General features: G+C 43.4%; 2 protein-coding genes and 1 pseudogene across 4 annotated transcripts; all 3 read right to left on the bottom strand.

The window, feature by feature from the left end:
• Window positions 1–1,599: 1,599 nt before the first annotated feature.
• LOC103643902 (exportin-2) lies at window positions 1,600–9,257 on the bottom strand. 3 transcript variants are annotated; one of them, XM_008667073.4, is made up of 3 exons: window positions 7,445–9,257; window positions 3,306–4,608; window positions 1,600–2,181 (listed from the first exon to the last, which is right to left on the bottom strand). In XM_008667073.4, exons 1-2 carry the CDS (start codon window positions 9,085–9,087, stop codon window positions 3,306–3,308), a joined length of 2,946 nt encoding a protein of 981 aa, XP_008665295.1. In that variant the 5' UTR covers window positions 9,088–9,257; the 3' UTR covers window positions 1,600–2,181. The 3 variants fall into 3 exon arrangements, with proteins under 3 accessions (XP_008665295.1, XP_008665296.1, XP_008665297.1); XM_008667074.4 differs by having other exon boundaries at window positions 1,600–2,215; window positions 7,445–9,239; XM_008667075.4 differs by having other exon boundaries at window positions 1,600–2,211; window positions 7,445–9,239.
• Window positions 9,258–13,489: 4,232 nt separating this feature from the next.
• LOC118473247 (uncharacterized) lies at window positions 13,490–14,363 on the bottom strand (annotated as a pseudogene).
• Window positions 14,364–14,633: 270 nt separating this feature from the next.
• On the bottom strand, window positions 14,634–16,520 carry LOC103645578 (trafficking protein particle complex subunit 11-like). Its single transcript, XM_020544123.3, has 4 exons — window positions 16,443–16,520; window positions 15,910–16,251; window positions 15,651–15,817; window positions 14,634–15,561 (listed from the first exon to the last, which is right to left on the bottom strand). The coding sequence occupies exons 2-4, from the start codon at window positions 16,249–16,251 to the stop codon at window positions 14,634–14,636; spliced, it is 1,437 nt and encodes a 478-aa protein (XP_020399712.3). The 5' UTR covers window positions 16,443–16,520.
• Window positions 16,521–16,881: the final 361 nt, after the last annotated feature.

The raw sequence follows: 16,881 nt of genomic DNA, 5'->3' as shown, positions 1-16,881 counted from the left end.
TGGTGATCTTTACGGGGTCTAAGTGACCATCGAGATTAAGAAGAAGCACTCAACCGATCTAATTAAATGGTCGTTTGAGAGAGAGAAAGGGTTGAAAGAAAACCCGGCCTACATGGGCACATGGCCTCCTCAACGGGAAATAGGTTCTTTGGCACCTAATCTCGAAAACAAACCGTATGTGTTTTTGTGTTAATCTTGTATTGCTATTTGATTCTTCCTCTCCCCTCTCTTTAAGTTCTCTTGCTTGCAATTGTTTTGAGTTAGTTCCCAAAGTTATCCGCATTGATTGAGCAACTCATAACAAGAATTCTCTTCCGCACTCCGATTTCATCATTACTCGTTCTAACGTTAATTCCGAGCGAAGTTTATGTTGAAAGTTTGTAATTTTTAGGTTTCCTCTATTCACCCCATCTAGGTATTCACCCCCTCTAGGTGACTTTCAGATTTTTAGTCATCAAGTTAACATACACTACGACGTCTACGAACTTCAACGACAACGTAAACTCATCATTGACCAGACTGCATCAATCCAGTAATGACGAGTTTCTCACTCATATTTATATTAGATACATTCAAGACCAACAATGAATTATCCATTGTTTATATGGTAATTGTTTTAGAAATTAATTTGATCTTAAAAGTGAGCAGTCCTCTAGCTCTAGCAAGGGCCTATAAAGGGTTCTATACCCTAAATATAGAGGATTAAACAGTCATCTACGCTCTCGAGCAGCGTCCTCTAAACGGTCCTTTAAATTTAGAGGACACTGTTGAATTCTCTATATATAAAGTTTCTCTAAACGGTACTCTATTCATTTGAATACTTTAAATAGTCGGTTTAGCAAAACTAAAGTATGTACAATATATTTGAAAGTATGACAAATATGTATGTATAAAAAATAAAAAAATGTCTTTAATATAGGTATTTGAGTATAGAGGACGTGATTTAGAGGACGTTGTTAGAGACAAAGTAGATATAAAAGATGAAATATAGAGGATAGATATAGAGGACGTTGCTAGAGACAGTCTGACAATCAAAAACTTGATAAGCAGTTTAAATGAAACTAAAGCATGTTTAGTTTATAGGGACTAATTTTTAGTCATCCATTTAATTTTGTATTAGTTCCTAAATTATAACTAAAATAGAGTTTTAATTTCTATATTTAATATTTTAGGGACTAAAATATAATAAAATGAAAACTAAAAATTAGTCCCTAAAAACCAAATACCACTAATTGTTAGCGGGTTGATAAGACACTAACAAGCTAAGAAAGCAAACAGAAGCTGAAGAGAGTTAGCTAATAGCTAAGCTAATTATTAGTTAAGTGATACGTGTAACAGTATAAGGCTATCTCCAACTGCTTACTCATCTCCATCTTTTGTTTTAAACTCCATCCTATAAACAATAATCAAACAGTACGACCATATGCAAGATCTTGTGACCTAGCATAAAGCACTAACTAGACAGCCAATGAAAACGGAGCCTCGGCTAATTTTGACAGCTAGTTATCTCCACGGGATCCAAATCTTACGTAGAAGCAACCGCATGAATCATGATGGTTAGATTTCAAATATACAGTCGCGAAATTGAATGAAGATACGTTGAACATATACGGTTCCTTCGTCAATTGTCAATTTTGGCTATGCATCTGCAGAATAGCATTCCCCGAACCATGAAAGGCAGGCAGGCAAAATTACAGCGTGTTCCAACAACCATTGAAGCTAATGTTGTTTTCCGAACCATTGATTCAGGACCTTCAGATACATAATCAGGACAGTACACCATTAGACTGCCCCAAAAAAAGAAACTTCAGCCTCGAAACAAAATCCTCAGCCAAACCAAACAGACGAATCCTCCACAAAGCTAATGTTGTTTTCCTTATGGGCTGGTTTGGTGACCAGGAATCACAAGGGAATCCATGGGGAGGAATCCCCTTGCTATTCAATTTGAATAGCAATGGATTCATCTCCCATGGATTCCTCGTGATCTCTGATCACCAAATCAACCCTACATGTTTTGGCATCCAAGGGTCCCACGGCACAACCACGGCACAACCAACATCCTGCCACTAAATAAATAAGGATTACACCAGAAAATCTTGACAGACAGACAACTCCAAGAGACTCATCTTTCGACCAGACCCATTTGACAACAAGCAAATGCCTTCCCAATGCAATTGGCTCCTGAAATTTAGGGAGAAGAAGGGCATGTGACTGCCTTGGGTCACAAAAGACAAATTATAAGTTTGCAGTGAATGCAGATTCTTTTCAAAAAACATTGGAATGTCAACATTTCTGAAGCAAATATAACACCTCCCACATTCCATACAAGCTATAAAAATTAGTATTTATATGAACAACTAACCAACAAGATTGCACATTCAGGATCACTGCAACAGAATTTTGAGTTTCTAGCTGAATGTTTGACTTAGGACAACTCCAGAAGTTGATTTATTTCGGAATAAAGATAATATTTTCAGTTTCGTGAGTCGTACCAGAATGACACTATAAGGTGAGGCTGCAGTGTGTTAACCACTTGATATTAGGAGTTACAACATCGTGGAAGACATCTTAAAAGAAACAAATTGTGTCATTCTTAGTTGTTTCAGTAGCAAGAATGACTATTAATGGTACAGCCATGTAGCTAAGTGCCTAAGTCCTCCTCCAGACTTGAGAGTTGAGACCACTAAGGCACTAAGTACACACACAACACAACACCCACTTTTCAGCTAAATTCAACAGTTAAATACTACCAAAGTACCAATCACATTATAAATTTGGAAAGATGGCCTAAGAACATGCAGTTTGAATATCACCTTTGAGTTCCCAAAACAAACGAGAGAGACAAGATGTGCAACCATTGAAGTTTCTGGCTAAGAAAATGTGAATGAAATAACTGTAGTCATGAATTGCAAGCTGAGAAGAGATCTTCAATAGACAATAGCCACTAGACTAGTGGCTAATATATGAACATTTTTTCAGTGTTCAAAATAATATCCAGATGTGCAAGGCTTCTCAATGATATACTTGAAGCAACTAGATACGAAATTGTAAAAAGAAAACAACAATTCAAAGCAACGGCTAATCAATATCTGCTGCATGTGACCAATGAGATGCTATGAACACGAAGCTTGATGCCCTAACTGACCAAAGATGACAACTATGCTACTCGAATAACCTTGCATAGCATCCAGCGGTTTCTGTTGTTACTTTGTTAACATGTATGTGCATGATTTACAGAACTTCAGAACAAAATGGTAAAAGTATCAAATAGATGTTCCATGTTTTAAGGTCATAAAAGAATTTACCTAGACAATGTTGGCACTGTAGGCTGCACAAAGTTGAAGAAGCACACTTTTGTTCGCTGGGTCCACATGCTGCTCAATGACAAGTCCAAACCTCCCAGGAAACTGGGCAGAAAGTGTGGCCAAGGATGTGACCACAAACTGTTTTGGATCATTTACTTCTTTCAAAAGGTCATCTTCACTCTTTCCAGCATATTGAAGCCGTACAAATGAGACAGAATAACTTGATGTCTTCTGAATATCCACTGCATCAGTACCATCATTTTGCTCTTGTGTTCCATCTTGATTCGTTCTGGACAACAGTGTGACAATACTATCAAGTAATTTACCCCATAACTGAGCTGCAGCAGCATCCAACAGCACCGCAGACTCACAAAGCAGCTTTGTCGAAGCAACTGCTGTCAACTTAACTTCAAGAGCACCTTTGATCAATTTGAGGTTGGGAATCCAAAATCGCTGAAGGATTTGGGTGAAAAGATTTGGCTGAATTGAATCAACGGAACTGACAAGAACACTTGATCCATATTTGACCAGCACTAGCGACATGAAAACCACAAGAGAGTTCACATATTTCACTGCCTGTCTAGTCTGTAACCGAGTAAACAAAGCACTCCATATCTCAGTTATATATGGGTTCAGTATGTCAAAACCAACGTTTTCCACTATTGTGTTCAGCATGTAGAAAGCAGAATCTTCAGTGCTGCTGCGTGAGAGGAGACTACGGGATATTGCCAAGATATTTGGAAGCCTGCCCTCTTGGTTTAGCTCATTTGGAATTTTCCTAAGGAATGCTCGCAGCAAGCGAACCAAGGCAGGAACACATGGTGGCCGGTCCCAGGTGGCATTACTGAGGAGAACACCAAATAGCTGCATATAGTTCTGCGAGAGAGGTGGTCGGCTCAAATTGACGAGTTGTGCAAATATCTGAAAAGCATATGGCCAGAACTCTGAGATGTCCTCGACCAATATCCTCTGGAGCACTGGGAAGAGGCTGGCCTCAAAAGCAGGGAGTAGCGCTGGGTCCTGCTCACCAGTCCGGCCAATAACTGCTGCCAGAGCCTCAAACAAGTAGTGGTTGAAGTCAGGGTTCTTGGGGTTATTGCACACTTCCATGAGAATACCCACAAGTCGAGCAGTGATCTCATGAACAATTTGACCAGCTATATTAGCAATCCCAAGCACCCGCATCAGGCACTTCATCAGGTAGGGGTTCTCATATGAATCAGGGAAACCTAGTGCTGTGGACAGGTTCTGAATGATCTGTGGGGCAAATGGATTGATATCAGCAGCAACAAAACGTGGAGACCTGGAGTTGCAAAACAAACCAGTCCACATATTAGGCCAAAATTTAAGTCAGCGTTTTTATTTCCTATTTATTTGCACAGTAACATAGCATGAAAGTAAAGCAGCACATAAACGTAATACATCACCAAACTAGCTGCCTATAACCAGAATTTGTATAATTGCTTTGCATGTCTTGAGAATAACTAGACGCATCTTTTGTATAGAAGTAAAATATATAGGGCCCCTTTGGCATGGCTCTGGCTTCTCCAAAAACGACTTTGGCTCTGGCTCACGAGGTGAAGCCACTTCTTTAGATGAGCCAAAGCTATTCTGAAAAATCATTTGGCAAAACGGCTTATAGGTTGTTTTTCAGAAAGACCCTTGTATAGTTTGGACTGGTGGGAGGGCTATTGTGCGTGGCTAGGGATTGAGAGCAGGACCAAAAAAATAATTTGGACTGGTGGGAGGGCTATTGTGCAAAAATGACGTGAGCTGAAGCCGGGTGAGCCACTTTTTTTGGCTCATGCCTTCTAGTTCATTTTGGAAAAGCACTTCACTGGTGAAGCCATTTGAAAAAGAGGTGTTTGGCACAACTTTTGCATGAGCCAGAGCCGAAGCTGAAAAATAAGCCCTACCAAAGGGGCCCATAGAGTAAATCAGTCAGCTTGCACTAACAATTCAGCGCTACAAGCAAACATATTCTAGTAGTAAACCAATATTAAAAAGATTAACTTATCAACTTCTACCAATGTTGTGTCGTGGTTTCAGCCAAAGAATTTCCTAGTACGCCGATGATGTCATCCTATTCCTGCAGCCACGATCAGAAGAGGTGACCTTGGAAATGGAATTGCTGTTAGTGTTTGGTGAAGCTTCGCGGCTGGTGACTAAGTCCAAAAGTGCTCTTTGACTCCCATCCAATGTGATAAGCAAGATGTAAGTGTGGCACAGGAAGTCATGCCATGTAATGTGGTAGATTTTCCTTGCAAATACTTGGGTCTGCAGCTTTCAGTTAAAAAGCTCACTAAAAATCAGTGGTTTGCATTGATTGAAAGAATTGCAGATCAGCTGCCTGGGTGGAAAGCTGCCCTCATTCATCCTACTGGTCGGGCGGTCTTGATCAAGGCTGTGCTAACTGCTATTCCTATTTATCAACTGATTGCATTAGTGTCCCAAATGGGTCATTAAGTCAATTGACAAGATAAGGCAGGGTTTCCTTTGGAGGGATCGCAAGGACATAAAGGGAGGCCACTGTCTTGTGGGTTGGTCGAAAGTCTGCAGACCAATTCGCCGTGGTCTTGGAATTAATAATCTAGAGACACTTGGTTGGGCCCTGTGCAAGCGGTGGCTCTGGCTTAAGAAAACCCAGCCTGACCAGCCGTTAGCAAGATTGGGGATCAAGGTGCATCCGCACGTAGGACATAGCTCAGATGTTTGTGGCTTCTATTGTGTCTACAGTCGGCAATGGAGAAAATACCTTGTTCGGGACCGATCAGTGGCTTCATGGTCAGTCCATCACTCAACTAGGGGCTTTAGTTTCCCTGGTTTCTAAAAGAGTTGTCAACAAACGTACAATAAAAACGCTTTATCAAACAGGCTTTGGGTGAGAGATATCACGGGAGGGCTTTCTATGCAGGCCATCATGAATACCTTTGAGAACTGCTGGAGGGGTGGCAACTAGTTCCAGAGGTTGCTGATAGCCATGTGTGGACACCAACCACTTCGGGCATCTACTCCTCTAAATCGGCTATAAGCCAATTCTTTTTGGCTCGGTTGAATTTGATCCTTATTTCTTGTGGTTGGCTGATTTAAACCGATGTTGGACGGCCGACTGCCTCCCTCGAAGGGACATGGATCATCTAGACTGCTGCCCCTTGTGTGAGCAAGAGGATGAAACAATCCAGCCTTTGTTGGTCTCCTGTGTTTTTGCTAGGGAGGTTTGGTTCCTGATTCTTTCTATCATCAACCTACAACAACTCACTCGTAGTACTACGGAGCAGATTTTCCAAGGCTGGTGGAGGGCTGTGGTTCTTCGTATACAGGATCAACATTGAAAAGGTTTCAATTCCTTGGTGATTTTAGTCACGTGGTCCATCTGGAAACACAAGAACACAGTGGTGCTCAAGGGTTCTCCTCCATGTGTGCAAAGGCTTGCCCAAGAAATCAAAGATAAAGCTAGTGTGTGGTGTCTAGTCGGTGCATCGGGTTTGAGAGGAATTTGGTCGTAAGATGTAGTGTCGTATTGGGGCTTAATCATAGATGGATCCATTTGTGTATCTTCGGTTTTGGCCTCCGTGAACGGCCTTTTGTACTGCTCTATTGTAGACCTCTTCTCTTCTTAATATAATATAATGATGTGCGGCTCTCCTCCATGTTCGTTAAAAAAAAGAATGCATGGGGCTAAAGGGTGCACATTAAGGTTCTTATTCTCAATCCATAGTGCTAACCGAAAGCTGATGCCCCGCTACAGCACATGAAAACTGAAAAGGCAGAGTAGAATATATGACTAACAAGGAAGGCAAATAAGGAGGGTTCTAGCTTGTCAATATCAGAGACTCAAAAGCATTGTTTTGTCTACTCAACAAACTAATCCAGATTGGCAAGAAAAGAAGCAATCTAACACTAAAGGAAACTAATTCACGTGGCTCAAAGATCAACAAATTCAATTGTAAATGATTGAGCATTGAATAAACGACCACTCTAACAACACAAGTTCAAGGTGTAAGCCACTTATTCCTAATTCATGTATGAAATTACTATTGATACTCCAAAGGCATCCCCTATGGAACCACTGGTAAATAAACAGCAAGAAAAGAGTATCACATGACAGCCGAAATGGAGGTTGTTGGCATTTGACGCACCTGGTTACTGTGGTCACCCCTGGTACTGGGATAGCATCCTTGATGATCAGCAGGTTCTCGATAAAAGTTGCAGCATATGAATGAACAACATTAGACTCATGTGTCAGAAACCTCACTACACTTGGCAGGAGTGCCAATGCAGTGGCTTTGGGGATCTGATCCCTGAACTCCTTCAAGAACCTGAGCACAGTTGCCTTCAACATTGGCTCAGACTGCCAATCAGGAGCCTGGAGCTCAGGCACAATCACAGATGTAAAGAAGCTCTCCATGTCAACCACCGCTGTGCCGCCACCTGTGGCACCAGGCTTCTGCATAAGAGCAATAACAAGGTATATTGCAGCATCCTTCTCCTTCCAGTTGTTTGCCCGATTCGCGGCATATGCTGCCAACATCTGCTGGACCTGTGCTGACACGAGTGCAGCCACCTGCTCCCGGTAGTTCGCTGCAAGGCCTCGCAGCAACCGGCACGCTGCCCGTCTGAGCGTATCTGCATCGCTACCCTCAGAGTCACGCCTAACATATTCCACCCAATTGCACTCAAACAACTCCTCATCCTCATCCCGCAGGCGCAAGTTAGGCACAACAACACTATCACATATCTGCTTCATTGCTTCAGGACTCCCAAATAAGGCATGGTGCACACTCTCAGCAACTGTAGTCAAGAACCTTATCGCAGTAACAGCAAGCTGTGCACGGGATGGAGAGGTGGTCTGCGCCATGAGGAGCCCCCACACGGCCTCAACAAACTCCTTCAGGTATCCCCTAAACTCCTCCTCGTACTTCTCCATATAAAGCTGCAGGTTATCACAGACAGCAGCACGGAGCGCATCAGGGGCACCATCTGCCTCAACAGGCGGTGAGTAGGATGTGGTAACGAAAGTTCGGAACTCTGTCATCCACTGGCGCATGTTATCCTCGAAGAATTCAGGCAGGTCGATGGAGTTAAGCGAGTAGAAGATCTCGCAGCAGAGGCGGAGGCACTCAAACACGGGGCGGAGCTCGAGCGGGTTGGCCGTGGTGGCGGTGGCCTGAAGGCGGCGGGAGGCGAAGAGGAAGACCTCGAGGAGTGGGGCGGCAAAGATGTCAAGGCAGTACTTGAGGTCGAGGCGGAGGGCATTGTTGTCGAATGCGTTGCGGAAGCGGGAGAAGAGCGACACCACGGCGGTGAGGAGGGAGTTGGTGGCGGCGATGTCCCCCGCGTTGACGGCACTGCCTAGGGAGGACACAATAGACGGGAGGAGCGACTCCCACCTGGCGGGGAAATCGGAGGCCGCCGCGGCGGCGAGGGCCTCGGAGAGCTGCGCCTGGATGAGGGGCGGGGCGGTGAGGAGGAGCTGGAGAAGGTGTGCCTTGATGATGGCGCAGTCGGAGGCGGGGAGGTAGTCGGCGTCAGCGTCGGCGTCGGCGTCGGGCTTGGGCCACCGGCGGCGGAGCAGGTTCTTAAAGTGGACGGAGGCGGCGAGGCGGGCCTGGAGATCGTGGCGCGGGGAGGCGGCGAGGCCGAGGAGCGCGAGCGCGAAGCCTGGGGAAGAGGTAGCGGAAGAGATGCTCTGCTCGGCGGCGCGGCGCACGGCGGCGTCGGGTGAGAGCGACTGCCCGAACCAGCCCGCGAGGGCGTCGAGCATCTCCGGCGGCACCTCCATTTCGCGCCGCCGCGGGCCGGCGATCTGGGTGGGGGAGGGAGATCGGGGTGTGTGCGGAGTAGGGTAGGGAGGTAGGGTTTTTGAAATCCTGCTTCCGCTTTGCGCTGCGACTTGCAGAGGAAGTGGGAGCCTGGGAGGTCGGAACCGGAAGCGAGGCAGACAGGCAGAGAGAAATAGGGGCGACGTGTCGGAGGAAAGGGAAAATGAGTAAATGGTGGTTATGGGCCGTAGTGTTGGGCCAACTATTCGTCGGCCTAGACTTTATGGTTGGCAAAGTTGTACCAGGGCCGAAGGTGATTTCAGGCCGCTCCGGCCTATCTTTTTTCTCTTTTATTATGAAGCCAACTTGCCAAGAACAAATTCATCAATTGCTAAAGAAAGAACAATTCATCATGAGATCAGAAGATAGCAATGGCCTGTCAAAATTGCTTCAAAGATCCTTAAACGCCGCAGTATTTAAGACTGTCGTCGCCTCGTCGGATCAAATTCATTTTTCTGACATCAAAGCGGTATGATCGGCTGGTGCCTAAATAAAAGTGCATCAGGTTTGTAAATCGTGTTGGATAAAATTCTGAAAGAAAATAACGTGCTACGTCAGTTTTCTTATAGAATCTGGTTGGTTCAATTCCTTTGGCAATGTCAATGACGGCCGGATTACAGAGCGTATATAACAAAAGAACCTGTGGTCATCCATCAACATGGCATGGACTGTTGGATTGGATGAATGCACGCCACGCATTTGGCTGCTGCGTAAACCTTCAAGAACATCAACCACGTATCACGTCTGTAATTGCCACACTCTGTAGTTAACTATGATTATAGTGTACTTCGTCTTCAAGGAAAAGTATAATTAGACATGTTTGTTTTGTCGGTAGGGAGCGTTCCGCCTTAGAGGGAAGCAAACGCGAAAGCGGGGGTCGACGAAGCGGAAGCGAGAATGTCGGCTTGAGTAACAAAAACATTGGTGAGAATCCAATGCCCCGAAAACCTAAGGTTCCCTCCGCAAGGTTCGTCCACGGAGGGTGAGTCAGGGCCTAAGATCAGGCCGAAAGGCGTAGTCGATGGACAACAGGTCAATATTCCTGTACTACCCCTTCTCTTATTGGTACGGAGGGACGGAGGAGGCTAGGTTAGCCGAAAGATGGTTATAGGTTTAAGGACACAAGGTGACCCTGCTTTTTCAGGGCAAGAAGGGGTAGAGAAAATGCCTCGAGCCGAGGTCCGAGTACCAAGCGCTGCAGCGCTGAAGTATGAGCCCCGTGGACTAGTCATTGCTTCTCCGCGAGGCTCATACCAGGCGCTACGGCGCTGAAGTATGTAACCCATACTCTCAGGAAAAGCTCGAACGACCTTCAACAAAAGGGTACATGTACCCGAAACCTGTGTGAATTCCATTCTAATTCTAATAATTATAATTTAGACAAAATTAATTAAGTTAATATATTTATCTATGTAATATATTTGTATATTATTCTAAATCATATGAGAGAGATAGTTATACAGCATATTTATGTTATAGATAAATAAGTAGAAAAGTATGTTATAAATTGTACATTAGAAAAGTAGCATGTAAATCTATATAATCAATTTTTATCTTGTATCTCATGAATTTGAGATAGGTTTATATATACACTTTAGAAAGTTACGAAATATTACATTATAAAAAATTAGCCTACTGTATTAGTTAGATTCCAATTCTTTAAAATAAAGTGAAAGTCCTGTGTATTCGTTTTGTTAGGCCCCGCTTGCTCGACAGCGAGATGCACTCATTCATGATTAGAGATGGCAATGGGTACCCGAAACCCGAAACCCGATGGGTTTTTACCCCATTAGGGTACGGGTTTGGGCCAATTTTCATACCCATGGGTTTGTTAATGGGCATAAATCTGTACCCAGCGGGTTTATGGGTACGGGTTTGTTCCTATAGTACCCAAACCCGTGAACCCGTGGGTTTTTTAAACCCGACCAAACCTAGTGCATATTGTCATTTTATTTTATAAACGAACAACAAACTTGTTATTCCTTATTTACTTCATAATTTTTAACAATTGGTGAATGTATCAGTAATCGGTGAGAGTGTTGCTTGCTTGCTATTATAGTTTTTACTAGCGTTATATATGTGGTGGATGGATAACTTAGTGCAAGGTCACTTAATTATACAACTTATTATTTGTATTTCATTCTCTCTACTAATAATTTTTATACCAAATCATGAACTCGTTGTTCATTACATAGATTTTGGATCATGATATCATTAATCATTACGATACTTATTGATTATGAGAAGATAATTATATTGGAGATGAAACCCGCGGGTAACCCATGGGTACCCGTTAACCCGATGGGTACGGGTTTGGGCAAAATCTCAAACCCGTCACGGGTACGGGTTTTTTAATGGGCATAGATATTTTTCACGGGTACGGGTTTGAGACGGCAAAACCCAGCGGGTTTGTACCCGTTGCCATCTCTATTCATGATACGAGCAGATCATCGTGTTCAAGTACGTTAGCAGGCAAGTTGACACGAAGGGCAGGCTGGGATTGGTCGGACACGTAATTGCTTCATTTTTTACGGCTTAAATCTCTTCTCTATTACTAGGTAGGTGCCCGTGCGATGTCACGGAACATAAATTGCGAACCTCCAATGAACTTCATTTGAGACAAGTGATGCCCAAGAAAATGGGGGTAAACTGACACAGCTATCACTTGTATTACTTGCCCTATGCGCGAAAGAATCTGACACAACTATCACTCATGAAGATTTCCGGTTAACTTGTGGAACCAGACTTCATTTGAGACAAGACAACAATACCAGTGTTGAGCTTGCCACTCGGCCATGGCACACGCGAGAACACGGGATGATCAAGTAAGAACTGAACATAATGCACTAATACAAAACGCTGGCTTGCATTCGCTTCCTTGCTCCACAGGAAGCATAACTTATATACAAATCGAGAACACTGTTATATGTAAAACTTCTCGATTTGCCACATAGTTTATCGTGGTTTTATACGTTCTCGTTGCAACGCACGGACACTCTCCTAGTATAATATATATAAACAAAAACAAATCTCTTCATGTTTCAGGCTGCTGCATGGATCGTTCTTGGTATATTTTCACTCATCAGGCTTGAGGCTGATTACCTTCTTGTTGTTGGAGTTTGCTTGAGTCTAAGCATTACAAACATTGTTGGATTCACCAAGTGCAACAAAGGTACGTCGTAATTGAGAAGTTTCTAGTGAAGATTTATTGCCCTAGTTATTTTACTCTGAACTGATTGTCCTTTCATAAACTGGTGATTGAATGAGATGGACTGTTTCCTATCAGCTAAGCATAATAATAGTTCTAAAGCTAATACTTTTCAGTTTTGTATGATTTCATATGTTGAGTTATGTGTAGGGGTGGTAATGAGCTCAAAATATTACACTACAAAATCTAAGGATCAAATTGGATTGAGATTGGGCTTAACTTATTGTAAAGAAACATTTGGATCGTGATCCATTACCACCCCTAGGTATGTGCCCGTGCGTTGCGACGGCGTATAAATTATTCGATAACTGTTAGTGCATAACGATCACATGAAAATGAACAACATATATATCATCAACCTCAATATCTCACAAATTCACACTAATAACATGAAATGTGTGTGCAACTCAAATAGGGATAATTTGTTTCCTAATATGCCGCCAATATTTACAACTGACAATGGCGCCCTCCGCATAGACGAACCCAAAAAAAGTCTGTACAAATTTGGCTAACCTCCTTTAATTCTCTTTCTCCCCTTCTAGAGTCGAGCAGCAGGGAAGACATGAAGCACTGCCTTCTTAGTTACTTGCAGCTTATCTGGCACCCGCTGCACATAGTTGTATGACAAATCAACATTTGAAATTGTCATTCCAATAAGTAAATATATTGTATGGACTGTTCATCCGAGTCAGCAAGTATTTCAATCTGCGGGACCTTCAATATATTGGAGAAGACTACGAAGGCACAAACCATTAACAACAAATGAGAACAAGTGAATCCATGTATCATCTGGCAAATAGGTGTATGCCCGTGCGTTGCAACGGGAATACGCTGGGATGATCATCGGCACATATCTGAGTGGATCTTATATTTTCTTGGGGGTCTGGAGAAAGTTTGCTCGGAAGCCAAACATGTTAAGACCTGAGCATGTGTTACTCATGTGCCCCATCAGCACACTGTTCCGCGCTTGTATGAGTCTTGCTAATTTGCATGCCTCGTACATAGTCTCTCACCATCTATTCAATATAATAGGTGGGTGCCCGTGCGTTGCAACGGAAACATAGAATACTACGATAACTTATGTAGAAATATGTGGTGTTTACATCCGGTATGTACAGAATTTTTTCATATAAGGACCGCGTGTCGCGTCGAGTTCAACAACGCATCAGCAGAGAGTGTGCTAAAAAGGAGCCAGTCTCGCAGGTCGAGTGAGATATGGCGTCGGAGATGAGCAAGAACGTGAAGGCCCTCGACGAGCAGGAGGTCTCCTTGCAGCACTCGCGCGCCTAGACCAGCGACGTCACCGAGGAGCAACAGCAGCAACAGCAGGCGGTGGATCCACTGGCGCGGCAGTCGTCCATCATGTCGCTGACGCTGGAGGAGCTGCAGAACTCGTTGTGCGAGCCGGGCCGCAACTTCGGGTCCATGAACATGGACGAGTTCATGGCCAACATATGGAACGCCGAGGAGTTCCAAGCCGCCACGGCCGGCTGGAACAAGGAGGGCGTGTATCGGGAGCCGGTGCCCGTGGCGACGACGATGGGCACAGGTGAGAACGGAGGAGGAGGAGGAGGAGGAGGAGGAGGAGGGAGGAGACTGGTTCGGCAGGGGTCGTTCGCGCTGTCGTCGCTGCTGTCCCGGAAGACGGTGGAGGAGGTCTCAGCCGAGATCAGCCAGGGCCCAGTGGACTTCCAGACCAGCGCGGCGTCGCAGCCCGTGGGGGAGGCGAGGCGAGGTGTGGGTGGCCCATTGACTCACGCATCTGCGAGGTGGAGGCGGGTGTCTTGTGGGGCCAGTGTGTCAGTTAGAGATAGGTGGGGGCATGGCCGCGCCAGGGCACCCACGCTCCACTCTTAATTAGTAGTAGGATTATTACGTTTTTAATGATGCAAGCTGGATACATTTCCCTTTTTTTAACTCCCCTAATATCATATTGTCTCTCTTAATGAACTATATTTTCGCACTCTTAATCTATTTTCACACTATTTACGCACGCACAAACTGAGATCCAGTCTCTTTCTTGTTCATGGTTTCGCACTATTTTCGCACTCTTAATATATTTTTGCACTATTTACACATAGGTACATTGTGGCGTTTTAGGTAGGAAATCAAACAGGCTCGACATATTAAAACTCTGGTTAGTATTTAAAGTCTAACTGCTCCACTAAGTTGAATTAGTGAATAGTGATCACACATAGGCTAAGTTTAGATCGACTTTAAATGCTATGTTGTTTTCATCAATTGGTATCAACACATGATATATATAGCCGTGGATAAGGACTTAACTCTCTGCGTATATTAAGCAGTAACAATAGTATGTAATAATTTGTCTGAAGAAAGAGCACCTAAAGTCACAGAGATCACATTGTCAGGCCAGCAACTCCTAAGATTAATGCTCAGGGTAAAACAAATTAATTCAATTCCATAATGATCCTGTAAAGTAAGAGAAGAAGTATCTTGAATAACTTGGCCATGCAAATTTGAATATGAAGGGAGTGAGTCTTCCTGTGCACTATGCATCATAAAGTTACAGTCAGATTGATTGAACTGAACCTCCAACTGATCAACCACAACTGGAGAAGGAAGATGAGATAAGAGTGACACGCTGACAAGCAGAGGTGAACCAGGTTTTACAGATTGATCATGAAAAGCAACAAATGCAGTAAGCACCATTCTTAGCAGACTTATCTGATGAATATCAAGGTGAGTAACTTCTTCTATCTCATTATTAAATCCATCATATGTTCCTTCTGATGACTGTTTTCTTTCCAAAACATTAATAACTTCCTGCTGTATATTCTCTCTCCTGGAAATGGTAGGGGAACCTGCAGGCCCACTCTTAATTTTGTTTTCTCGATTTTCCTCTCCACTACCAGAAAATAATGGTAATGCAGCCATCTCTAGGGAATAGCTGATAAAATCCTTGGGAGAATTAAGTTTCATTGAGCACTCTCTCAAGTATCCTAGGTTCTCCCAGAGCAAACTGGTCCAACCCTCTTGACGGTATAGACCAGCAACACTATCAAAAAGCTGTTTTGTGTTGCTAAAATCACCAGTTGCGTAATATTCTATGGCCATTCCACTGCTACAGGCAGAAGCCATTCTTGTAGCACCTAGGCTCTGAAATGATTCATAAGCTTTTCTGAACAATGCTATTATCTCATAAGAATCTTGAAACCTTTCAGCTTCTGACAAAGCATAGCTGGTGTATTCAGTATCAGAAAGGCTGCAATGAGATTGAGGCATAACTATTCATATTCATATCCATATAAAAATGTGTTATAATTTTTTGAAAACAAGTATCAAGGAGCTTACGGTAGTAGACTAACTGTATCTCCTTGCTCAAACAAGCGCACATATTGGCCAACATATACAGAAGGCATTACTGACTCAGGTACTCCATTAACTTCTGTTGTAAGGTTAGCCATTGATGACGAGCATTCGATGGCATACCTCTTCTCCCTCAAGTAAGTTGCCGCTAACTGTTAGAAGAAAATGTATGAGAAGTCAATTGTTAGTGCAATCCAGTAAATGGAGTGCCTATCATAGTGCTGTGCAAAGATGTAGATTGAACCTGATAGTAGTATGCTGGCTGAAATTCCCACTCAGTCAATGTGTTGTCTGCAGTGCCAAATCGAGGAGATAGTGTATCTGGAATAGTTGTGGATGTTGTTTCTATCAGCTCACCAAAGACAAGGAACTGCCTGCTAAACCATTCCCAGTGAAGAAAAGCAACTTCTGGTGTTCCAAGAACCCGTTCATAGCTTTTGATATGCTTACGGAACCATGTGATTACTTCTACCACTTTCCCGGCATGAAGTAGCAAGGTTGATATCTTAAAGTGAAATTGCTCGGCAACTGCTTTTATCTCAACCAGGCGTTGGGTTGGAGGCAACCTTGTCGAAGTTCCAATCATCTAAATATAAGCACATTTATTATCACTGGGTGATGCAAAGCCAATAGAAACTGCTTAAGAAACAATGGTGGATCACCAAATAGTTAACTTTTTTTGGATTTATGATAGCCATAGTTTGTCTTTTATTTATGAGATAATTGATTTAGTATGCCACTTGTTGATTAAGGATAAGGAAAGGAATGTGATCAGACCTCACGCAAAACACGAACACCTTCCTCATAGAACTTCAATGCTTCTGGCCAATCCCTTCTGAACTCCGCATAAATAGCAACCTGATGATTATAATAATGAAGCAAATGAATATATCAGAACAATATGGAAAAGAGATTAATGAAATTTAGGACCTGTTTGGAAGCATACCGGTTAAAAAAAACAGTTTCTATCCTCAGTTTCTACAAACTGGTTTATGAAAAAAAAAGTTGGGTGGGATGTTTGCTCCACTCGACTGCTTCCTACTCGTCTGCCCCCCGCTCGGCTGATGCTCGACCGAGATGGCCCGTACGAGAAATCGCCAACACAGCGCCGATGGAGACAGGGGTGCTTTGAACATAATGAACACATGTAGGAAGACACTTAAACAAATCTAGTTCTGAAAAGCAAGATTCTTGGAAAAGATAACACATACAAGAG

This window comes from Zea mays, chromosome 1 (assembly GCF_902167145.1).
Source record: "Zea mays cultivar B73 chromosome 1, Zm-B73-REFERENCE-NAM-5.0, whole genome shotgun sequence".
Taxonomy (NCBI): domain Eukaryota; kingdom Viridiplantae; phylum Streptophyta; class Magnoliopsida; order Poales; family Poaceae; genus Zea; species Zea mays.
The sequence above is the reverse complement of the archived record's forward strand: the minus strand, read 5'-3'. Positions and strand labels throughout refer to the sequence as shown.